General features: G+C 46.0%; 1 protein-coding gene across 1 annotated transcript in view; it reads left to right on the top strand.

The window, feature by feature from the left end:
- LOC149437974 (uncharacterized) overlaps window positions 1–26,183 on the top strand; it is a 46,948-nt gene that overhangs the window by 1,026 nt on the left and 19,739 nt on the right. Inside the window, exons 2-4 of the mRNA XM_089660385.1 lie at window positions 20,325–20,631; window positions 22,443–22,572; window positions 25,538–25,608. Coding sequence (XP_089516511.1) covers window positions 20,334–20,631; window positions 22,443–22,572; window positions 25,538–25,608 — 499 coding nt within the window. The 5' untranslated portion in view covers window positions 20,325–20,333. The remainder of the gene's footprint in view (window positions 1–20,324; window positions 20,632–22,442; window positions 22,573–25,537; window positions 25,609–26,183) is intronic.

Below are 26,183 nucleotides of genomic sequence, written 5' to 3'. Positions count from 1 at the left end.
AACATCACATTATTTAAGCAAAAGATAAAAAGAAAAAAACTCACTACTAAAAAAAAACCAAAACACCTTTTATTACATACATGAAAAATAATGATGAAAGCATACCATGGTACTAGTCAACCCCTGTAAATGGCGCATTATGTTTTAGGGGTTGATTAGTACCATGGTATGTTTTTATCTTTATTTTTGTACGTAACTTTAATATTGATTCTAACACAGACCCCTCTGAGAATTTTTTAGGGCCACAAGTGCAGGTAGAAAAGATAAATATACCACGCCCACTTACAAGCACCATGGATTCATTTGTTGTAAAGATCAGGTCTGAACGTCATTAATCTTTTTCACATAATCTCATGAGGTACTTAGTTTGGGTCTGACTTTCTGTCCCATCCAACAGTTAGATCATTTTGAGGTTACCAAGGATATCCAGCTATTCGCATGGAAGTTGACCTATAAATATCTATTTGATGAGGAATGTAAAAAGAAAAGGCGATAACGTACTTAAAGACCAGTGGAAAGATTTTAAGGTCAGATATTTCCGTGCTTTAAAATAACTTGTGGATTTATTAGAAGAAAATTAAGGTTTGGACGGGGCAATGGGACAGACACCCTCTGGAAATTAAACAGAAATCAGATAAGTTCCAACCTCTGCAGACCAACCCCCAAATTATGGCCTTTGTAACTCAGGTATCAAAACAAATTGAACAAATTCACACGCAGGGATATCACTCTGCTGATCTGTCAGTGAATCAGGCCCAAGCCTTACGTGAATTAAGTAATGACCACTCCATTGTGATTAAACCTTCTGATAAAGAGGACAATGTGGTCCTTATGGACAGGAACCAATACCGACAAATGTGTTTAGACATTCTTCACAATAATGAATGGTACATACAAATTTCTAGTGATTTATCTCACAGATTTCAGAGTGAATTTTCAGAGTTCCTATTTTATTTCAGGTTCTTATATAACGCAGTCAATTTACGCAGCGCTTTACATATATAATGGCAGCTTATCACAACGGAGTCATTACTAAAGATATGAGTCTCTGTTGGTCAAATTCCCATGTACACCCACGTTTTGCGAGTTACCAAAAACTCATAAGAATTTATATCATCCCCCAGGCAGACCCATAGTGAGTGTCGCGTATTGGATCCTATACTGAACTAGTGAGTCCTTTGGTTGATGCATATTTGCGCCCCTTTGTTATAACAGTACCATTGTATATCCAAGATACCCCGACCTACATACATGTTTAGAGGGGATACAGGTAAACAAGGCCCAGACTGGGACAAATAATAGGCCCGGGCATTTTAGACTGAGCAGACAATTTTTCCGGGGGGGGGGGGGGCATTCGTGGTGCAGTTGGTCCTCCACACTGTAATGTAAAGGAGTACTGTGATATAGAAGGGACTGCACTGTATTGATTATAGTGCCCCTTTACAGCACAGGCCCCTTTATATAATAGTGCCCCTTTACATTACAGGGCCCCTAGAGATCTAATCACAGTGCCCCCTATATATTCAGATATTCAGAGAGATGGCCCAATCCAGCAAAGAGACATCCCGATCCAACAAAGAGACATCCCCATATAGCAAAGACAGCCCAGTCCAGTAAACAGACATCCCCGTATAGCAAAGAGACAGCACGATCCAGCAAACAGACATCCCCATCTAGCAAAGAGACATCCCAACAGCAAAGAGACAGCATGTCCAGCAAGGAGACAACCCGTCCAGCAAAGAGACAGCCCATCCAGCAAAGAGACAGCCCATCCAGCAAAGAGACATCTTGCCCAGCAAAGACACAGCTCATACAGCAAATATACAGTTCGTCCAGCAAAGAGACAGCTCATCCAGCAGAGACAGCTCAACCAGTAAAGAGACAGCCCATCCAGCAAAGAGACAGCCCATGCAGCAAAGAGATAGCCCAGCCATCAAAGAGACAGCTCAACCAGTAAAGAGACTGCCCGTCCAGCAAAGAGACAGACTGTCCAGTAAAGCAACATCCTGCCCAGCAAATAGACAGCCCATCCAGCAAAGTGATAGCCCATCCAGCAAAGAGACAGCCCATCCAGCAGAGACAGCTCAACCAGTAAAGAGACAACCCATCCAGAAAAGAGATAGCCCATCCAGCAAAGAGACAGCTCAACCAGTAAAGAGACAGCCCGCCCAGCAAAGCAAAATCCTGCCCAGCAAAGAGACATCCTTCCCAGCAAAGAGACAGCCCGTCCAACAAAGAGACAGCCCATTCAGCAAAGAGACAGCCTGTCTAGCAAAGGGATAGCCCATCCAGCAAAGAGGCATCCCGTTCAGCAAAGAGACAGTCCATCCAGCAATGAGACAGCCCATCCAGCAATGAGGCAGCCCATCCAGCAAAGAGACAGCCCATCCAGCAAAGAGACAGCCCATCCAGCAATCAGACTGCCGATCCAGCAAAGAGACAGCCCTTCCAGCAATGTGACTGTAACGGACCGCCTGACAGCACCTCTATCAGTCCCCCGGTAGAGCCTCCCCAGAGTGCGGAGTCTAAGCACCAGAGCACTTGTTCACCAGGGCCCCTGATGGTGGGGATGGACTTGGAGCGCTCCGGTACCAGGTTGCAACTACCAGGTATCTCCAACAGGGGTAGAGGAGTCTGACAGGGGCTCCATAGAGCTAGGAGTCTGATGTAAGGGAGCCTAGTGATCTCTGCGGGGTGGGTGGATGGATGAGCTAAATCAGAGTCATGCAGACCGGGTCGGTAACTAGCGGATCGGTAAGGTACAAAACGGTAGGTAAAGGATAGTCGGGTCAGACGCAGGGTCAATACCAGGAGGTCAGATCTAAACGGGAACATCCAGGAGCAGAGTCAGGCAAGCCAAGGGGTCAGGACGGGAGAAGGCAACAAGGTCAAAACAATCCAGATCAGAAGTACTCACACACAGGTAACAGGATACAAAGACCATTCGGCAACAAGTGTCTATGCAGGGCTAGTTTAAATAGCCCGCCCTGCACCTGACAGGCGTAGCCTGGGTCCAAGTGCCTGCCTAGTACTGTCCAGACGATGGGTGTGCCTGGGTCCTAGTGCCCTGCCACCTATACGTCTCGGCAGACCCCTACGCATGTGTAGACCCATGCGTCGCGATGGTTCCTGACAGAGACAGCCCATCCAGTAAAGAGACATCTCATGCAGCAATGGTACAGCCCGTACAGGAAAGAGACAGCCCATCCAGCAAAGAGACAGTTCACCCAGCAAAGAGACAGCCCAATCCACCACCGAGCTGTAACAGTGCGTTGGCTGGTGAAGGAGAGAGACCACCTCTGTCCCTTCACTGTGGCTGTGTGCAGCAGCCAGCTAAGGAGGTGTCTGTGTGTCCTTGGTGGTGCTTACTGCTTGTAGCTGGAGCCATCACTGATGCTCCTCCTGTCAGCCCTGCTTTGGGCATAGCCGAATAGCAAGAGGTGAGCGTCGGCCACGGTCTGTGTTAGCCTTGTCCAGACTGCAGTCACCGCTTACCTCCTGCTGTGTGGCTCGGTCATCAATAGGCCACTCTTCTAAAGCCCGGTGTGCCTTATGGCCAGTCTGGGCCTGCAGGTACCCTCGAATACAAAATTGGCTGCAATTGATATTGAAGCTCTATACAAAAATTTACCTCATTCTAATTGCCTATCTGTGATCAAATGTTTTCTTAGAGAAAGACCCCAGGAAGCACCTATATACATGGATTTCATATTGGCTCTATTGGAACATATTCTAACTAGAAATGGCTTCACGTTTGACGGTTCCCACTACCTCCAGGTACAGGGGGTGGTAATGGAGACATGTTGTGCCCCATCGTATGCAAACCTGTACCTGGGGGGGGTAGGGAATGTATGCTCTTCTCGGATGAGAGGTTCAGTAGATTTTGGCCATATATACTCTTGTGGCTTTGCTATATAGATGATGTGATTGTTCTATGGATGGGATCTACTCAGGAATTCTCTGAATTTATGTCTTTATTAGGCAAAAATTATTTCAACCTAAAATTGACCTCTCCCATTGATAAAAAATCTATCTCATTTTTGAACATTTAAATTATGATACTGGATGATGACACCATTGGTACCACCCTGTACTGTCAACAGCAGGTAATACTATCTTACACGCTGATAGTTTCCATCTGAGGCAACTCAAACGTAGTATACCTTACAGTCAATATCTGAGACGTCGATGCATTTGCTCCAATGATCAGGATTTCAAAAGAGAAGCAGGTGCATTACGAGATAGGTTGTTACAAAGAGGTTATTTGCGTACTACACTCCGAAAGGCATATAATAAAGTATACCGATGCTCTAGAGAAGAAATTTTGTTCCAGAAAAAGACACATTCTAATTCGAATACAGTCAGATTAATTACCCCATTCACTAGACAGCAAGGGCTAATACAGCAGATTATTCAACATCACTGGTATCTACTTACCAACAATACAATCCTTAGAAAATACATTAAGGATTATCCAGAAATTACATACAAAAGAGCTCAGTCCATCAGGGATAGAATTACGAAGAGTCATTTTATGCAGGAAGGCCCTGATATAGATTATCAGGTGTGTGGCACTTGGAAATGCGGCAAGTGTCATTTTTGTAACTGAATTTATGAAAATCAATCATTATACTTACCTAATGGCCAACTTCATTCTGTCCGACACTATGTGGATTGTCAAACTATTGGTATAGTTTATATTATGTTTTGCAAATATTAATTACAACGTATTATCTGCTTCAGTAGGTAGACATGTGGGACTATGTCACAAAACTTTGAGCTACAAACCCTTTTTGAACCTATTTAATATTGTGGGTCTATTATCACACTCCCTCTAGTTCCATCCTTCCTCTGATACGCTGTGAGATATATTTAACCATTGGCCGCCTGGCCAATAGCCGTTTGGTGGCCGTAAAAATGCATTAGATTTCCGGGAGGGCGCCAGATGGCGTACTCCAGAGCATGCTCAGTTTGTGCACTTGCAGAGCCGCGTAGCGGCGCAATCTGTCACCGGCCGCGTACCTCGGACACGGCCGATGACAGATCTGAGTACCGCCCCCGTTGCCGGTACCATGTGACCTGCTTCATTCAAGCCATCCATTGTATACTAGTGTCTAGCTGTGAATGGTCACAGCAGGTCACATGCACATGTCATGTGATTAGCTGTGGCTAAATCACAGCTAAGCAAAAAAAAAAATCCTGAATGAATCGATGTCATTCAGGTAAATGCTTGCTTATAGCAAAGAAATTCTTTGCTACAAGCAAATTGTGTAAAAAAAAAAAAAAAAGAAAAAATTCTGATCACTTCCCCAAAGTAGTACAATGTTACTATGGTAACATTGTACTACTTTGGTCATAGTGAAATATGAAAAAAAAATATATATAGATTTTTTTTTCATACTGTCACCAGTCAGTGTCCCTGATCACCGCCATGCCAGTTATATGATGACGCTGTACTGCACTGGTGGCAGTATCTAAAAAAAATAGTGGAAATAATTTTTTTAATATTCTTCATTTTCCAAAAAATTATGACAAAAAAAATACAACTTCAAAAAACTTGCCATTCCTCTTATGAAGTACGTTGGACTGTCTACTCTGCAAAAAGGGGTCATTTGGGGGATATCTGTACCGTCCTGACATTTGGGGGATATCTGTACTGTCCTGACATTTGGGGGATATCTGTACTGTCCTGACATTTGGGGGATATCTGTACTGTCCTGACATTTGGGGGATATCTGTACTGTCCTGACATTTGGGGGATATCTGTACTGTCCTGACATTTGGGGGATATCTGTACTGTCCTGACATTTGGGGGATATCTGTACTGTTCTGACATTTGGGGGATATCTGTACTGTCCTGACATTTGGGGGATATCTGTACTGTTCTGACATTCTTGGACCTCAAGAAATTAGATTGGCTGTCAGTACTTCAGGATTGATCAATATTCAGATCTATACCATAGTTTGTGAACTCTATAACTTTCCTACAAGCTAAATAATACATCCTAATTTGGGTTATTTTCACTAAAGACATGTAGCAGAATACATCTCGGCCTAAATTTATGAAGAACAATTATTTATTTGCAAACTTTTATAACAGAAACAAAGAAAAACGTGTTTTTTTTTTCAAAATTTTCGGTCTTTTTTTGTCATTTAGAAAAAAATAAAAACCCCGGTGGTGATTAAATACCACCAAAAGAAAGCTCTAGTTGTGTGAAGAAAATGATAAAATTTTAGTTTGGGTACAATGTTGTATGACCGCGCAATTGTCATTCAAAGTGTGAGAGCGCTGAAACCTGAAAAATGGCCTGGGGGGGAGGGTGTAAAAGTGCCCGGTATGGAAGGGGTTAATATTGAGCGGTGCTTTATCTTTCTTTCTATTTTTGTTATGTAATACAGATTGATCTATGTGTATTATATTTGTTGTGTATTTGAATTATCAATTAGTAATATGTATTATTTTTGTTCCTCTTCTGGGTGCCGATCCCTTGTTTAGGTGTCAGTGGCCGCGGGTACTGGTATGGGGGCAGGCATATATGTCCGTCTACCTTCCCATTTGGGATTATGACATTTGGGCGGGCTGTTATGTCCCCGGCTTTCTTGGGGGTAGTCGCCATGTCCCTTTTCAGTGCGCCTGTGCCTTTGACACTCCGACGCATGCGTGTCATCACTTTGGTGTGGCGTGCAACTGATGTCACTCACGCAGCCATATTTATGACGGATATACGCCACGCTATTATGGCGACTGGCTGTGGTGTTTCACAAGTGGCTGGCTACGATTGGCGTGGCAGAGGCACTCGGATGTGGCGTTTGGTGACTAATTGGAGCGAAGGGCCGCATTTCTTTTTTGCCATACATTAGGCTAAGCACTTATGGGTCTGGACATATTTAATGGGAGAACTCTATGACTTCCATCTACTATTAATGGTCCTTTATGACATTCCCTATAGGGACCTTGTATGAGGATCTGATACAAGCGCTTTACAATCTTTCCTTGTCTGGATTACCCCGGAGCTCAATAAGGAGGTGAAGTATTATGTTTAGCAATTTATACATCCAGCTATATTTTAAAAGTTAATTGCACATCTTTTGAACATTTTACTTTGTTTTTGGGACCCCAGGTGAGAATTTCCCACACGCACCACTACATGAGCTAGGTTCCTGCCCTATTAGGATTTTGGTTCTTTTTGTCTGAAAGCCTATTTATTGGAGTATATTTTATCTGCCCATTAGACCTCCTCCTTATTGTTGTCCAGCCATATCAGTAAGTTTTTGACCTTTTTAAAGCAATCCACTGAGCTGGCCAGAAACAACTCTTGAGGGAGTTTATTCCACATTTTCACAGCTCTTACTGTGAAGAAACCTTTCCATGTTTGGAGATTACATTTCTTTTCCTCCAGACGTAAAAAGCTCCCCCTTGTCCTCTGTGATGACCTCAGGGTGAATAACTACACCGAGTTCACTATATGAACCACTGATGTATTTATACATGGAGATCATATCCCCCTTATGTATTATACATGGAGATCATATCCCCCCTTATGTATTATACATGGAGATCATACCCCCCCTTATGTATTATACATGGAGATCATATCCCCCTTATGTATTATACATGGAGATCATATCCCCCCCTTATGTATTATACATGGAGATCATATCCCCCTTATGTATTATACATGGAGATCATATCCCCCCTTATGTATTATACATGGAGATCATATCCCTCCTTATGTATTATACATGGAGATCATATCCCCCCTTATGTATTATACATGGAGATCATATCCCCCCTTATGTATTATACATGGAGATCATATCCCCCCTTATGTATTATACATGGAGATCATATCCCCCTTATGTATTATACATGGTGATCATATCCCCCCTTATGTATTATATAAGGAGATCATATCCCCCCCTTATGTATTATACATGGAGATCATATCCCCCTTATGTATTATACATGGAGATCATATCCCCCCTTATGTATTATACATGGAGATCATATCCCCCCTTATGTATTATACATGGAGATCATATCCCCCCTTATGTATTATACATGGTGATCATATCCCCCCTTATGTATTATACATGGAGATCATATCCCCCTTATGTATTATACATGGAGATCATATCCCCCTTATGTATTACACATGGAGATCATATCCCCCTTATGTATTACACATGGAGATCATATCCCCCCTTATGTATTATACATGGAGATCATATCCACCCTTATGTATTATACATGGAGATCATATCCCCCCTTATGTATTATACATGGTGATCATATCCCCCCTTATGTATTATACATGGAGATCATATCCCCCCTTATGTATTATACATGGAGATCATATCCCCCTTATGTATTATACATGGAGATCATATCCCCCCTTATGTATTATACATGGAGATCATATCCCCCTTATGTATCATACATGGTGATCATATCCCCCCTTATGTATTATACATGGAGATCATATCCCTCCTTATGTATTATACATGGAGATCATATCCCCCTTATGTATTATACATGGAGATCATATCCTCCCCTTATGTATTATACATGGAGATCATACCCCCCTTATGTATTATACATGGTGATCATATCCCCCTTATGTATTATACATGGAGATCATATCCCCCTTATGTATTATACATGAAGATCATATCCCCCCTTATGTATTATACATGGTGATCATATCCCCCTTATGTATTATACATGGAGATCATATCCCCCCTTATGTATTATACATGGAGATCATATCCCCCTTATGTATTATACATGGAGATCATATCCCCCCCTTATGTATTATACATGGAGATCATATCCCCCCCCCTTATGTATTATACATGAAGATCATACCCCCCTTATGTATTATACATGGAGATCATATCCCCCCCTTATGTATTATACATGGTGATCATATCCCCCTTATGTATTATACATGGAGATCATATCCCCCTTATGTATTATACATAGAGATCATATCCCCCCTTATGTATTATACATGGAGATTATATCCCCCCCTTATGTAATAAACATGGAGATCATATCCCCCCTTATGTATTATACATGGAGATCATATCCCCCCTTATGTATTATACATGGCGATCATATCCCCCTTATGTATTATACATGGTGATCATATCCCCCCTTATGTATTATACATGGAGATCATATCCCCCCTTATGTATTATACATGGCGATCATATCCCCCTTATGTATTATACATGGTGATCATATCCCCCCTTATGTATTATACATGGTGATCATATCCCCCCTTATGTATTATACATGGAGATGATATCCCCCCTTATGTATTATACATGGAGATCATATCCCCCTTATGTATTATACATGGAGATCATATCCCCCTTATGTATTATACATGGAGATCATATCCCCCCCCCTTATGTATTATACATGGAGATCATATCCCCCCCCCCTTATGTATTATACATGGAGATCATATCCCCCCTTATGTATTATACATGGTGATCATATCCCCCTTATGTATTATACATGGAGATCATATCCCCCCCCTTATGTATTATACATGGAGATCATATCCCCCCCTTATGTATTATACATGGTGATCATGTCCCCCTTATGTATTATACATGGAGATCATATCCCCCCCCCCCTTATGTATTATACATGGAGATTATATCCCCCCCTTATGTATTATACATGGAGATCATATCCCCCCTTATGTATTACACATGGAGATTATATCCCCCCTTATGTATTATACACGGAGATCATATCCCCCCTTATGTATTATACATGGAGATCATATCCCCCCTTATGTATTATACATGGAGATCATATCCCCCCTTATGTAATATACATGGAGATCATATCCCCCCTTAATCTCCTCTTCTCAGCAGAGAATACATTCAGTTCCTCTAATCTTTCCTCATAGCTGATCTCCTCCATGCCTCTTATAAGTTTGGTTGCCCTTCTCTGTACGTTCTCCAGTTCCCCAATGTTCTTTTTGTGAATTGGTGCTCAAAACTGAACTGCATATTCCGGATGAGGTATTACTAATGATTTGTAATGGGGGGGGGGGATAATATCTCTCTCTGGAGTCTATACCTCTTTTAATACAATCCACTGTATATGCTTTATGCAGAGGGACAGGCTATGTACCAATTCTTTTTTTCCCTCCGTTGTGTTAGGGGGCTTTGTATTCTGTGTTTTGTTTATTGTTTTATTTTGATACATTGTGGTATTTTATATGGTTGTGTCTCTCACTGTGCCTAAAAAGTCTGCTATCTTTGCCGTACTATTTGTCCGGCCATTTTTTTCTCTGTATGTAACAAAAGAAATGCTTTTGACTTTATGGTGCGAGTTAAGTAAATTTTAGAATTGGATTCTCTATGGTAGTCCATCTAGCTGTGGTTTGACATTTTTTGTTTTTGGTCTTTATAGATTGTCAGAGACTGCAGATAAGTTACAGAAGTGGTTGGAGAACACGATATATCAGACTGTTAGAGATCATTGTCATGTAAACAACATACTCTTTTTCTCTAGACTTGCATACAGTGCCTTGAAAAAGTTTTCCTACCCCTTTGAATTTTCCACATTTTGTCATGTTAGAACCAAAAATGTAATTGTATTTTATTGGGATTGGATGTGATGGACCGACACAAAGTGGCCCATAATTGTGAAGTGGAAGGAAAATGAGAAATGGTTTCCAACATTTGTGACCAATAAATCTGTGAAAAGTGTGGCGGCATTTGTATTCGGCCCCCCGGAGTCAATACTTTGTGGGACCCCCTTTTGCTGCATTTCTAGCTGCAAGTCTTTTTGGGGATGTCTCTTTGCACAGCTAGAGAGGGACATTTCTGCCCGTTCTTCTTTGCAGAATCGCTCAAGCTCTGTCAGATTGGATGGAGAGCCTCTCTGAACAGCAATTTTTATGTCTTTCCACAGATTCTCCATTGGGTTTAGGTCTGGACTGTGGCTGCGCCATTCTAACCCATGAAGATGCTTTGATCTGAACCATTCCATTGTAGCTCTGGCTGGATGTTTTGGGTCGTTGTCCTGCTGGAAGGGGAACCTCCGCCCCGGTCTCAAGTCTTTTGTAGACTCTAACAGGTTTTCTTCTAAGATTGTTCTGTATTTGGCTCCATCCATTTTCCCATCAACTCTGACCAGGTTCCCTGTCCCTGCTGAAGAAAAGCAATCCCACAACATAATGCTACCACCACCATGTTTCACGGTGGGGATGATGTGTTCAGGGTGATGTGCAGTGTTAGTTTTCCACCACACATAGCGTTTTGCTTTTAGGGCAAAATTTTGGTCTCATATGAACAGAGCCCCTTCTTCCACATGTTTGCTGTGTCCCCCACATGGCTTCTCGCAAACTGCAAACGGCACTTCTTATGGCTTTCTCTCAAAAATGGCTTTCATCTTGCCACTCTTCTATAAAGGCCAGATTTGTGGAGTGCACGACTAATAGTTGCCCTATGGACAGAGTCTCCCACCTGAGCTGTGGATCTCTGCAGCTCCTCCAGAGTTCCCATGGGCCTCTTGGCTGCTTCTCTGATGAGTGCTCTCCTTGCCTGGCCTGACAGTTTAGGTGGACGGCCATGTCTTGGTAGGTTTGCAGTTATGTCATACTCTTTCCATTTTCAGATTATGGATTGAACAGTGCTCTGTGAGATGTTCAAAGCTTGGGAGATTTTATTATAACCTAACCCTGCTTTAACTTCTTCCCAACTTTATCCCTGACCTGTCTGGTGTATTCCTTGACCTTCATGATGCTGTTTGTTCACTAATGTTCTCTAACAAACCTCTGAGGGCTTCACAGAACAGCTGGATTTATACTGAGATTAATGATGCACAGGTGAACTCTGTTTACTAATTAGGTGACTTCTGAAGGCAATTGGTTCTACTAGATTTTAGTTAGGGGCATCAGAGTGCAGGGGGCTGAATAAAAATGCACACCACACTTTTCACAGATTTATTTGGAAAACATTTTGAAAACAATTTATCATGTTCCTTCCACTTCACAATTATATGCCACTTTGCGTTGGTCTATCACAAAAAATCCCAATACAATACATTTACATTTTTGGTTGTAACAAAGGGTGTGAATATATTTTCAAGGCACTGTATGTAGTCAGATGAAGACAAACTTCAAAGAAGCTAAATACAGGTGAAACTCGAAAAATTTGAATATGGTGCAAAAGTTGATTTATTTCAGTGCAGCAACTTAAAAGGTGAAACTAATATATGAGACTCATTACATGCAAAGCAAGATAGTTCAAGCCGTGATTTGTCATCATTGTGATGATTATGGCTTACAGCTCATGAAAACCCCAAATCCACAATCTCAGAAAATGAGAATATTCCATGCAATCAATAAAACACGGATTGTACATAGAACAATATCGGACCTCTGAAAAGTAGAAGCATGCATATGTACTCAGTACTTGGTTTGGGCCCCTTTTGCAGCAATTACTGCCTCAGTGCGGCGTGGCAGGGAAGCTATCAGCCTGTGGCACTGCTGAGGTGTTATGGAAGACCAGGATGCTTCAATAGCGGCCTTCAGCTCTTCTGCATTCTTCGGTCTCATGTCTCTCTTGGCAATGCCCCATAGATTCTCTATGGGGTTCAGGTCAGGCGAGTTTGCCGGCCAATCAAGCACAGTAATCCCACGGTCATTGAACCAGGTTTTGGTGCTTTTGGCAGTGTGGGCGGTGCCAAGTCCTGCTGGAAAATGAAGTCCGCATCCCCATAAAGCTCGTCTGCGGAAGGAAGCATGAAGTGCTCCAAAATCTCCTGGTAGACGGCTGCATTGACCCTGGACTTAATTAAGCACAGTGGGCCAACACCAGCAGATGACATGGCTCCCCAAATCAACACCGACTGTGGGAACTTCACACTGGACTTCAAGCATCATGATTGGGATTCCTACTGAACCAGACTGAGAGACCATTTAAAGGCTCAGGAACTGTAAGGGACCGCCTGGCGGTACCACTAGCACTCCACTGAAAAGGCGTCCCCAGCGCACGGAATCTAAGTCCCAGGGTGCTTGTTCATCAGGGCCCCTGATGGTGGGGATGGACTTGGAGCCCCCCGAGACCAGGTCGTGGCTACTGGGTGCGTCCGTCAGTGGTAGTGGTATGCGCCAAGGGCTCCCACGGGGAAGAGTCTGATGTGAGGAGGTCAGAAGACCCCACTGCAAGGGATGGATGGATGAGCAAGGTCAGACGGGCCGGGTCGGTAACAGAGAGGACGGCAAGGTACAAGGCAGTGGGCATAGAATGGTCGGGTCACACGCCAGGTCAGCAACAGCAGGTCAAATCCAATCAGGGGCATTCAAGAGAGAGGTCAGGCAAAGCAAGGGTCAGAATAGGAGAAAGCAGCAAGGTCAGGTACAATCTGGGTCAAAACTTACAAGGTACAGGTTCACAGGATGCAGGGAAGACCAGAAGGCACTGAATGACAGCTCAGGGCTATTTAAATATCCCGCCCTGCGCTGCCATTGGTGCCCAGCGGGCGGCCGCGGCTTCTACTGCGCATGCGCAAACTCGAACGCCGCGGCCGGCCCGGACCTAGTGCCCGTGTCCCTGCACAGGGCGGTGCACTGCGCCTGCGCCGGGACCATCGCGGCGGGGATCGAGGAGATCCCTGACATTGCCCCCCCCCTACGGGCAACCTCCGGATGCCCACCCGATCTCTCCAGCACGGGTGATCGCGAAAAAACCTCCGGACAAGTCTGGGTGCATGGACATTATGGGCTGGCTCCCAAGAATTGTCCTCAGGGCCATAGCCCTTCCATTTGATAAGGAATTGGGTCTGGCCTCCCCTCCTTTGACACTTCAGGATTGTTTCAACCTCAAATTCTTCTTCTCCCTCGACCGTTATGGCTTCCGGGGGTCTAGATTCCCGGTCAGGGAAGGCATCTGGGACTACTGGCTTCAGCAGGGACACATGGAAGACTGGGTGGATCTTGAGCGTGTCAGGAAGGATGAGTTCGTAGGCCACTTCGTTAACCATCCGTTTAATGCAGAAGGGGCCTATAAATTTGGGTCCCAATTTCTTTGACGAGCAAAGCATCTTTAAATTGGACGTCGCTAGCCAAACCTTCTCCCCAGGCCGCAACACCAGATCTCCTCTCCGTTTCCTGTTGAATGCCTTCCTGTAGTCTTCCTGGGCCCGACTGATGGCCTCTTGAAGCTTCTTATTGTTCGCGGTGAAAAACGTTACCACATCTTGCGTTGCTGGTACTGGGCATTCCGAGACCAAATCCAGGAGGAAGACTGGGTGAAAGCCATAGTTGGCAAAGAACGGGGACTGTCCCGTCGCTGAGTGGCGGGCGTTGTTGTACGCAAATTCCGCTAGGGGTAGAAGAGGCATCCAGTCATCTTGAGTAAACGAAGTGTAGCATCTTAAGTATTGCTCTAGGGTCTGATTGGTCCTTTCGGTTTGACCGTTAGTTTGAGGGTGGAACGCAGAGGAGAGAGACAATTTGATGTCCAGGGCTTTGCACAGTGCTCTCCAAAATCTTGACGTGAACTGGACCCCCCGGTCCGAGACAATGTCTTCGGGGACCCCATGCAGCCCATAATGTCCATGCACCCAGACTTGTCCGGAGTTTTTTTCGCGATCACCCGTGGTGGAGAGATCGGGTGGGCATCCGGAGGTTGCCCGTAGGGGGGGGGCAATGTCAGGGATCTCCTCGATCCCCGCCGCGATGGTCCCGGCGCAGGCGCAGTGCACCGCCCTGTGCAGGGACACGGGCACTAGGTCCGGGCCGGTACGTAATGTGGAAGTTGAATCTTGAAAAGAATAGTGCCCATCTTGCCTGTCGCGGGCGTAGACGCTTGGCGGTTCTCAGATATTCCAAGTTTTTGTGGTCAGTAAATATTAAGATGGGGTGCACCGCACCTTCCAGCAGGTACCTCCATTCCTCTAACGCCGTTTTGATCGCCAGTAGCTCTCGATCACCAATATCATAATTCTTCTCTGCTGGGGTAAGCTTCCGTGAGAAGAATGCTACAGGATGGAGCAGTTCCTTGGTGCCTTTCCGCTGGGAGAGGATGGAACCTACCGCATTCTCCGATGCATCTACTTCCAAGATATAGGGAAGGGCGGCGTCTGGGTGACCCAAAATGGGTGCCGAGGTGAACAGCTTCTTCAAGGCTTCAAAAGCTTCTGGCGCCTCTGGTGTCCATCTGAACCGGGTTCCCAGCTTGGTTAGCTGAGTAATGGGGGACACCAGACCCGAGAAGTTCTTGATGAACTTCCGGTAAAAATTTGCAAAACCGATAAATCGTTGGACGCATTTCCTGTCCGTGGGTTCAGGCCAATCCAGTATTGCAGCGACTTTCTGGGGATCCATTGCGACCCCCGCGGTGGAGATAATCAGGCCCAAGAAGGCAATGCTGGATTGTTCAAAACAACATTTCTCTGCCTTGGCGTACAACCCATGCTGCCGCAATCGCCCCAATACCTTTGCTACATGTATTCTGTGTCCCCCCAAAGAAGGGGAGAAAATCAGAATGTCGTCTAAATAAACGATAACAAAGACATCCAGAAAGTCCCTAAAAATATCATTCACAAAGTGCTGAAACGTGGCCGGAGCATTACACAACCCGAACGGCATGACCAAATATTCAAAGTGGCCGAAGCGGGTGCGGAAGGCCGTCTTCAGCTCGTCCCCCTCCCTTATGCGAACCAAGTTGTACGCTACCCTCAAATCCAGCTTTGTAAAAACCACTGCTGTTTTTAAACTTTGGAACAACTCCGGTACTAACGGCAGTGGGTAACGGTTCTTTATCGTGACCCTATTCAATTCCCTGTAATCGATACATGGCCTTAAGGTTTTGTCTTTCTTTTCAACAAAGAAAATTCCCGCCCCCGCCGGTGAAGTGGAGGGGCGGATGAACCCCTTCTGGAGGCTGTCCTCGATATATTCCTTTAGGGCCCCCAATTCGAGCTCTGAAAGGGGGAAGATTCGCCCAAAAGGAATTTCTGAACCGGGTAACAGGTCAACGGGACAGTCATAAGGGCGGTGGGGGGGTAGAGTATCGGCTTCCCGTTTGCTGAACACATCTAGAAACTCATGGTAGGCTGCAGGGATTACTTGTTTTAATTCAGCTTCCCCCTCAGAGCACAGGAGGATTTGGGGGATCCCCGGTGCCCGAAGTGCGGCAGTATACCCGACAGTATGGGGAAGGGAACGAGATTACTCCGGTCTACCAGTCAATCTGGGGGTTATGGGCCCGTAACCATGGGAGCCCCAGAATGACTGGGAAGAGGGGTTAAGCTATAGCATCCAGGCGGAGGAGTTCCTGGTGCTGGCCGGCAATGACAGTGGTGATGGAGGGGGTTTCCTGGTTCACTACCCCCGATTTTATTCGGGAACCGTCGGCCAAATAAATATTGAACCCCTTCTGTTTAAATTGGAGAGGAATACCCTGCTGGTGAGCAAAATTATTGTCCAAGAAGCAGCTGCATGCCCCCGAATCAACTATGGCCGATACTTCCACGGTCCTTTCTGGAAGCTGAAAGGAAAGGGGCACCACTAAGTATTGGGATGGACCAACATTGCCAATGGATAAGGAAGAAGAGGTGCACTTACTCAGTTTCTGCGGGCAGGATCGTACCATATGACCAGCTTCACCAAAGTAGAGGCACAGGTTCTGGGATCGTCTGCGCTGATGTTCCTCTGGAGATAGTTTAGGCCGTGCCAGGCCGAGTTGCATGGGTTCAGGGATATCTCCAGGTGGCCGGTTCTGGATGTTTGGCCTAGGTGCTTGACTGGGACCTTGAAATGACCCCCAGGGATTTCCATGACCCTGGCCGGACCTCTCAAACTTGCGTTCCCGCAGTCTATGGTCAATTTTAATGGTCAGTGCTATTAAGTCCTCTAAAGTCTCAGGCACCTCCACCCGGGCGAGCTCATCTTTCAGGCCTTCTGATAGGCCTATACGGAACTGATGCAGGAGTGCGAACTCGTTCCAGCGTGTGTCCCCCATCCAGCGCCTAAACTCAGATGCGTACTCCTCCGCCGCTCGGCGGCCTTGCCGGAGCGTGTACAAAGTAGCTTCAGCAGAAGCTGCCCGCTGTGGGTCATCATAAAGGATGGCCATTGCGTCAAAAAAATTGTCAACCGAACTAAGGTGAGGGTCATTTTTTTCCCGTAATCGGTGGGCCCAGTCTTGGGGTTCACCCTGCAGGAGGGAGATGACGAACCCCACCTTCACGGATTCAGTCACAAAGGTCCGGGGTTGTAACTCAAAATAGAGAAGACAGGACTCACGGAATGACCTGAAGCATGTGCGGTCCCCGTGAAAACGTTCCGGTAAGGGTACTCGGGGTTCGGCCGCCGGGAGTGGTGCGGATGCCCCAGAAACCAGCACAGGGGCTGCTACGGCTGGGGGTGCGGGGAACGCGGCCTGTGGGGCAGGAACGGATATAGTGCAGGTCTGGAATTGGGTTTCAATCTGCTGACATCTATCCTGCAGGGCCGATACGGCCTGTGTCAAATTAGACAGGTGCCTGCAGATCTCCTCAAGCGGCGAGGGCCCTCCTCTAGACTCAGTCATGGCCTTCTGGTACTGTAAGGGACCGCCTGGCGGTACCACTAGCACTCCACTGAATAGGCGTCCCCAGCGCATGGAATCTAAGTCCCAGGGTGCTTGTTCACCAGGGCCCCTGATGGTGGGGATGGACTTGGAGCCCCCCGAGACCAGGTCGTGGCTACTGGGTGCGTCCGTCAGTGGTAGTGGTATGCGCCAAGGGCTCCCATGGGGAAGAGTCTGATGTGAGGAGGTCAGAAGACCCCACTGCAAGGGATGGATGGATGGATGAGCAAGGTCAGACGGGCCGGGTCGGTAACAGAGAGGACGGCAAGGTACAAGGCAGTGGGCATAGAATGGTCGGGTCACACGCCAGGTCAGCAACAGCAGGTCAAATCCAATCAGGGGCATTCAGGAGAGAGGTCAGGCAAAGCAAGGGTCAGAATAGGAGAAAGCAGCAAGGTCAGGTACAATCCGGGTCAAAACTTACAAGGTACAGGTTCACAGGTTCACAGGATGCAGGGAAGACCAGAAGGCACTGAATGACAGCTCAGGGCCATTTAAATATCCCGCCCTGCGCTGCCATTGGTGCCCAGCGGGCGGCCGCGGCTTCTACTGCGCATGCGCAAACTCGAACGCCGCGGCCGGCCCGGACCTAGTGCCCGTGTCCCTGCACAGGGCGGTGCACTGCGCCTGCGCCGGGACCATCGCGGAGGGGATCGAGGAGATCCCTGACAGGAACCCTTTGCAGGTGTTATGGCTTAATTAGCTGATTAGAGTGGGACACTTTGAGCCGAGAATATTCCACCTTTTCACAATATTCTCATTTTCTGAGATGGTGGATTTGGGGTTTTCATGAGCTGTAAGCCATAATCATCACAATGATGACAAATCACGGCTTGAACTATCTTGCTTTGCATGGAATGAGTCTATCTCATATATTAGTTTCACCTTTTAAGTTGTATTACTGAAATAAATTAACTTTTGCACAATATTCTAATTTTTTGAGTTTCACCTGTAGGTCTGGCAAGGTGTCTCCCACACAGCAAGGCTTCCCTAAATGGACACCCAACAGTAGCTCCAACCACAGAAATACAGAAAGGAGGGCCAGACCAACATCAGATAACAGTTCAAGAGAGACTTAGTTGATAGTAAACAAAAGTCCTATAAAAACATCCAGTGTGATTCAGGGGCAACACCGCTCCCTCTTCTTCAGGGCTTAACACCGGATAAACTTCGGATGACAACGACTCCACAGAACTATATTAGAACTTGTACAGAATTCTCCATGTGGAGTAACAACTTGAGCAATAATGGAGCTCAGTTGTTTCTCAGCAACCGGTTTTGGTCTGGTGGTCTTTCTGTATATTTCTGGTTACACATCACTGTCATAACAGCCCATTTACAAAACAATATTTATAAACCCATTCCCGCCTGCTGAGAACCAAGGGCCACACAACAAGTACCAAAGGGGTTGTCATGATGCCCTCAGGCCACAGGTTGGACACCAGTGCTTTAGTCAATCTACAATTAAACACAATTAAATTTGTCCAGACTGCCACAAATAGTTACAAATGTTTTCTAAGCATCTAATAAACAAACAAACTTAAAAAAAATGTTTTTTAATATTCCTTTTATGAAATACTCTACCATGTAGAGGGGGTGTCCAAGCTTTCTAAGCAGGGAGTCAGATTACTGACCTTCAGACTTTAGGTGGCCAGACTGTGGCCAGTGGAATGAGAAAATTCCTCAGGATTAGTCGGAGGAAATAATTCCTCAGGATTAGTTATCAGTGGAAGTAAACAAATTTGCAACTGGGATCAGTAGAAGGAGAAATAGTGCCCCATTGTTGGTGTCAGTGGGGGGGGGGGGGATAGTGCCCCATTGTTGGTGTCAGTTTGAGGAATAGTGCCCATCATTGGTTTCAATAGAAGGAATAGTGTCCCATCATTGGTTTCAATGGAAGGAATAGTGTCCCATCATTGGTGTCAATGGAAGGAATAGTGTCCCATCATTGGTGTCAATGGAAGGAATAGTGCCCCATCATTGGTGTCAGTGGAAGGAATAGTGCCCCATCATTGGTGTCAATGGAAGGAATAGTGCCCCATCATTGGTGTCAATGGAAGGAATAGTGATCTATTTTTGATATCAGTGTAAGAAATAGTGCCCCATCATTTGTGTCAATAGAAGGAACAGTGTGCCATCATTGGTGTCAATAGAAGGAATAGTGTCCCATCATTGGTGTCAATAGAAGGAACAGTGTGCCATCATTGGTGTCAATAGAAGGAATAGTGATCCGTTTCTAGTATCAGTGTAAGGAATAGTACCCTGTCATTGGTGTTAGTGGGAGGAATAGTGTTTTGTATAAATGAGAATCTTCACCAGGGATAATGTCAAGAAAAGAGTTTCATCTGGCCCATGGGCTACAGTTTGGAGACCACTGATATAGAGGAAGAGAGATCCAAAATTCTATTGCATCTTCTTAAAAAGACTACTTGATTCAACAGATAATCCCTTCTTGTAGATCAATACATTTTTTTGCTAACAAAGTAACCTTCAACAAGCAAGTAGAAATACTTCAAAGGACCCCTTTTCACTTTATGATTGTGGTTGGAACTGAGAACTGTCATTCCAGAGTTAGGAATGGATTACCATCTTCCCAGATTGATGGAATTGGGACGTACGCTTTAAAAGCAAAGCCATGATGTCCTCCACAGACTTCCTGTGAATGATTTTATTGACAGATATTTCTTTCTCACATCGGTTCTATCCCACAGGACTGCAGAATGAGTGACAACATCAGAAATTTCCGTCTTCGTGACGTTGAAGGAAATGAAGGTTATAATCGGGTCATCTTGCAGCTCTTCGGGTTAACGGGAAATGGGACATCCTCCTTCATCAACTCCTGCAAATATGTCATCGATGGCGGAGAGTTTGTTGCCCACGCTTGGGCTGGAAGAGGGCCAGGAGCATCTACCATTAGGAGAATCCCTTATGAGCTCACTGAGTCAATACTGATGGTGGATAATCGGGGGATGTCAACACTGAACAGGTTCCAGACAGGAGAGATTTTTGCTCAACTTGGTAAAATTTTATGAACCTTTAAAATGACCTCAGTGATGTTATTATCAATAGTCCAAGCAATGTGCAGTAACCATACATCCTGAACTTAGAACCTGAGAGAGGGACAGACTGGAGTGAAGATGATATATGGGGGCGTACAGCATGCCATGGGGGGAAGGAAGCATGACAACAGTGGGGGAGACTCACTAAAACTGGAGCACGCAGGATCTGGTGCAGTTGTGTATGGGAGCCAATCAGCTTCTAACTTCAGCTTATTCAATTAAGCTCTGGCAATAAACCCTGCAAGCTGATTGGTTTCTATGCAGAGCTGCACTGGATTTTGCACCCTCCAGTTTTAGTAAATCACCTCCACTGTGTTGTATACTGGGAATGGTATAATGAGGGACAGTTATGTGTAGAGACTGTATACACTGCACACATATTGTATGCCACAGCCCTAGTACCCCCAATATATTCTGTAATTACTGTGCCACAGATGACAGTCTCACAGACACACATACACATAAGGACAAAGGACCAAAAACATGGAAACTCTTCCATTGCATATGCTTTTCGTCACACAACATATGGGCAGGGAGCTAACACTTTATCTGAGCCTACCTTTATAAATGATTTCATTAGAACAGTTTGCAACTACATAGTAACCAGAAACTGATGAGACAATGAACTAGATGACCAGCAGATTGTAATGTACAGCACAGCTTCTAGAGTGCCAGAGGCAAAGCTGTGTAATGTACAACATAGAATATAGATTGTAGTGGCCAGAAGTATGTAATTTACAACATAACATATAGTGCAGTGGTTAGCAGTATGTAATGTACCACATATCACAGAGAGGGCAGTGGTAAGGGGTGTGTAATGTACAGCACAGCATACAGCATGCAAAGAATGTACATAGAGTGCAGAGGGTAACATGGTGATTAGCTATTGTTCTTAGGGGGTAAAAAAATGCCATCACATTGGAGGTCAGTGGGAGAATAAATGCCTTAGTGTCAGTGGTCAGAAGAAGGGAAATGTTACAGCATTATTGGCAGGAAAAGTTCCTCCTAATAGATGACAGTCCATAGAAGGAAGAATACCCCAACATTGGTGTCAGTGGTAAGAAAAACATTATGCACCATTGATCAGAGATGAGAATATTATCCATCATTGGTTTCAGAGGAAGGAAGACTTTTCCCCATAGTGGGTGTCACTAGAAGGGTGGGACAATGCAGACAACATTAGGCAGGAGGTCTCTCCACCTCACAGCGCCGGGACCTGACTCCGGAATATGCAATAGAAACATCACCAGCACACCGGGTTTCTCTCAATGTGGGTCCAAAGCTTTTATTGTGTAATTACATAGTTACAAGGAAAGCAAACTTTCGGTGTCTCGCAGGACCCCTTCATCAAGAATGGGATGTGTCACATGTCTGATGAAGGGGTCCTGCGAGACTCCAAAAGTTTGCTTTTCTTGTAACTATGTAATTACATGTTAATAGTTTCCGACCCACATTGGAGAAACCCGGTGTGCTGGTGATGTTTCTGTTCCTTCATGTATCACGGTTCCAGCCGCTGGTCCCTGCAGCCCCCACTATACATACAGTCGTTGTACAATGCAGGAACGTGTGCGATGGGATTGTGTAACTATGACTCCGGAATATGACACATAACTGCAGGACATTTGCAGGATATCCAATAACTCAGAGCAACTATCCATCTCCCCGACATCATTCTCCTTGTCTGAAAGGTGACATCTGACAGAGGAGACTGACAACGTAAACTCATTACAGTTTCTTTAAACTTTCAATACATTTTTCTGTATTTTTCAGGAAATTTGCGGCCGCTAAACCAGGAGGTGGAATGGGTTGAGGACTTTGATACAAATGTGGACAGAGTAATGGCTGAATTCAATAATGAGGACAATTTGTATGATCTAATTGTCCCGGTTCTTATACACAGGTAAGAACTAAAAATGTACTATGGGGTGTTTGTGACAGAGATAAAGTGTTACTGAACCCACAACAGTACAATCAGTCTGTAGATGCAGCAAAGCATGCTGGTTATACTCATTGTGGAACCTAAGGGGTTAATCCTCCGCACTGTGTAAAAAGGCTATTTAATCCTGTCTTCTCTGTTCCATCCCTTGTTCAAGTGATTGCCTCTTATCTCCTGATAAGATAGACTGACCTGTAGGCATTTTGCACATGCTCATTTTGGTGTGTATTGCTGGAAAGGTTTTTTTTTTTTTGCCCTTGGGAGAGTGCATGTGATCAGCACAGGGCCAATCAGCACTGTCCAGACAGAGGTCAGTGGTGCTGCATCCTCCTAGAGCAGAAAGAAAACTCCGCCTACATGCTTTAACCAGTGCTCTGCTGGACACTGATAGAAGCCACAAGACTGCTATATACTGCTGATGGGAAAAGGTATTTAGCCGTTTAAACTTACTAAAATAATTACATTTCCATGTTGTGTGTACTGTTGGAGACTAGATATAGTGAATCCGGGGTCTGGGGAGAGCGATATAGTGAATGCGGGTTCCAGGGAGAGCGGATATAGTGAATGCAGGGTCCGGGGAGAGCGGATATAGTGAATACAGGGTCCGGGGAGAGCGGATATAGTGAATGTAGAGTCCGGGGAGAGCGGATACAGTGAATGCGGGGTCCGGGGAGACCGGATATAGTGAATGCGGGGTCTGAGCAGAGCGGATATAGTGAATGCAGGGTCCGGGGAGAGCGGATATAGTGAATGCGGGGACCGGGGAGAGCGGATATAGTGAATCCGGGGTCTGGGGAGAGCGATATAGTGAATGCGGGTTCCAGGGAGAGCGGATATAGTGAATACAGGGTCCGGGGAGAGCGGATATAGTGAATGTAGAGTCCGGGGAGAGCGGATACAGTGAATGCCGAGTCCGGGGAGACCGGATATAGTGAATGCGGGGTCTGAGCAGAGCGGATATAGTGAATGCAGGGTCCGGGGAGAGCGGATATAGTGAATGCGGGGACCGGGGAGAGCGGATATAGTGAATGCGGGGTCCGGGGAGAGCAGATATAGTGAATGCGGGGTCCGGGGAGAGCGGATATAGTGAACGCAGGGACCAGGGAGACCAGATATAGGGAATGCAGGGTCCGGGGAGAGCGGATATAGTGAATGCAGGGTCCGGGGAGAGCAGATATAGTGAATGCGGGGTCCGGGGAGAGAGGTTATAGTGAATGCCGGGTCCGGGGAGAGCGGATATAGTGAATGCAGGGTCCAGGGAGAGCGGATATAGTGAATGCGGGTCCGGGGAGAGTGGATATAGTGAATGCGGGGTCCGGGGAGAGCGGATATAGTGAATGCGGGGTCCGGGGAGAGAGGTTATAGTGAATGCCGGGTCCGGGGAGAGCGGATATAGTGAATGCAGGGTCCAGGGAGAGCGGATATAGTGAATGCGGGTCCGGGGAGAGTGGATATAGTGAATGCGGGGTCCGGGGAGAGTGGATATAGTGAATGCGGGGTCCGGGGAGACCAGATATAGTGAATACTGGGTCCGGGGAGAGCGGATATAGTGAATGCAGGGTCCGGGGAGAGCGGATATAGTGAATCCGGGTTCCGGGGAGAGCGGATATAGTGAATGCAGGGTCTGAGGCAGGGGCGGACTGACAACTCATGGGGCCCCCGGGCAATAGGGGATCATGGGGCCCCTGTGTCCTTGCCCAAACCCAAAAAAGCCTATGAAAAAGGTATCAGGGGCATCTCATGGGGCCCCCTACTGACCCTGGGCCCTCGGGCAGTGCCCGAGTTTCCAAATGGTCAGTCCGCTCCTGGTCTGAGGAGAGAGTATATAATGAATGCAGGGTCCACGGAGACCGGATATAGGGAATGCAGAGTCAGGGGAGATCGGATATAGTGAATGCGGGGTCCGGGGAGAGCGGATATAGTGAATGCGGGGTCCGGAGAGCGGATATAGTGAATGCGGGGTCCGGGGAGAGCGGATATAGTGAATGCGGGGTCCGGGGAGAGCGAATATAGTGAATGCGGGGTCCGGGGAGAGCGGATATAGTGAATGCGGGGTCCGGGGAGAGCGGATATAGTGGATGCGGGGTCCGGGGAGAGCGGATATAGTGGATGCGGGGTCCGGGGAGAGCGGATATAGTGGATGCGGGGTCCGGGGAGAGCGGATATAGTGGATGCGGGGTCCGGGGAGAGCGGATATAGTGAATGCGGGGTCCGGGGAGAGCGGATATAGTGAATGCGGGGTCCGGGGAGACCGGATATAGTGAATGCGGGGTCCGGGGAGAGCGGATATAGTGAATGCGGGGTCCGGGGAGAGCGCATATAGTGAATGCGGGGTCCGAGGAGAGCGGATATAGTGAATGCGGGGTCCGGGGGGAGAGCGGATATAGTGAATGCGGGGTCCGGGGAGAGCGGATATAGTGAATGCGGGGGCCGGGGAGAGCGGATATAGTGAATGCGGGGGCCGGGGAGAGCGGATATAGTGAATGCGGGGGCCGGGGAGAGCGGATATAGTGAATGCGGGGGCCGGGGAGAGCGGATATAGTGAATGCGGGGGCCGGGGAGAGCGGATATAGTGAATGCGGGGGCCGGGGAGAGCGGATATAGTGAATGCAGGGTCCGGGGAGAGCGGATATAGTGAATGCGGGGTCCGGGGAGAGCGGATATAGTGAATGCGGGGTCCGGGGAGAGCGGATATAGTGAATGCGGGGTCCGGGGAGAGCGGATATAGTGAATGCGGGGTCCGGGGAGAGCGGATATAGTGAATGCAGAGTTTGGGGTTTAGTACCAGTTTAATTCAGACGTCTAACATGGATTGAGGTCATATTAGAGGCATTTCCTGCAATGAAGTCTCTCAGTCTTTGATGAAAAAATCATTAGCAATGAATATAGTTCACATGTAATGGATTTATAACAAATATTTTTCTCTCAGAGTAGACTACAATATCCAGAATGAAGTTGGGTTGTTCAGAGAACTACTGAACACTGCCCGAGATCTAACTGGTTAGTATTTGGGGTATTTTTGTCATGTGGTTGTTTTTTCCTCTCCTCTTTGTTCATGTCATGGTAGTCTCTCCTCTCTCTATCTCCCAGACATTCCATGTGTGTTTTTGAAGGTATATGGGCTATATGAAAACTGTGTGATCGTAATGGGAATTTCTATTTTTTTCAGCAAAATTTTCCCAGTGTCTTTGTCAATCTCTACTCACGTCACCATAGCTCAGTTCAAAAATTGTATACGTTTGTAAAGTATTTTAGTCTTTTCTGTTCTTTTCTTTTCTATTATTGTATAATCTATTCTTTTTTTTCCATAAAGTTTATTAGGAAAGTACATAGCATAAACAATATACACTTAGTACAAAGCGATAAAGTGTGATAAAAAAAAAAGGAAAACGCATTGTAAAACAATGAACAAAAGCCATACATAGAGAGATTGTTAGGTAAACAAACATAGACAAAGATCGCATGTCATACATAATATTAATGATGTTAGTAATGTTAGTAGGCAATTAGAAGAGGCGACAGTCACGTCAAGGGTGAAGGCACTGAAAACCCAAAACCATAATAAGGCAACGGAG

This window comes from Staurois parvus, unplaced genomic scaffold (assembly GCF_062004578.1).
Source record: "Staurois parvus isolate SC_StPar_1 unplaced genomic scaffold, SC_StPar_1.0 ptg001234l, whole genome shotgun sequence".
NCBI lineage: Eukaryota > Metazoa > Chordata > Amphibia > Anura > Ranidae > Staurois > Staurois parvus.
The sequence above is the reverse complement of the archived record's forward strand: the minus strand, read 5'-3'. Positions and strand labels throughout refer to the sequence as shown.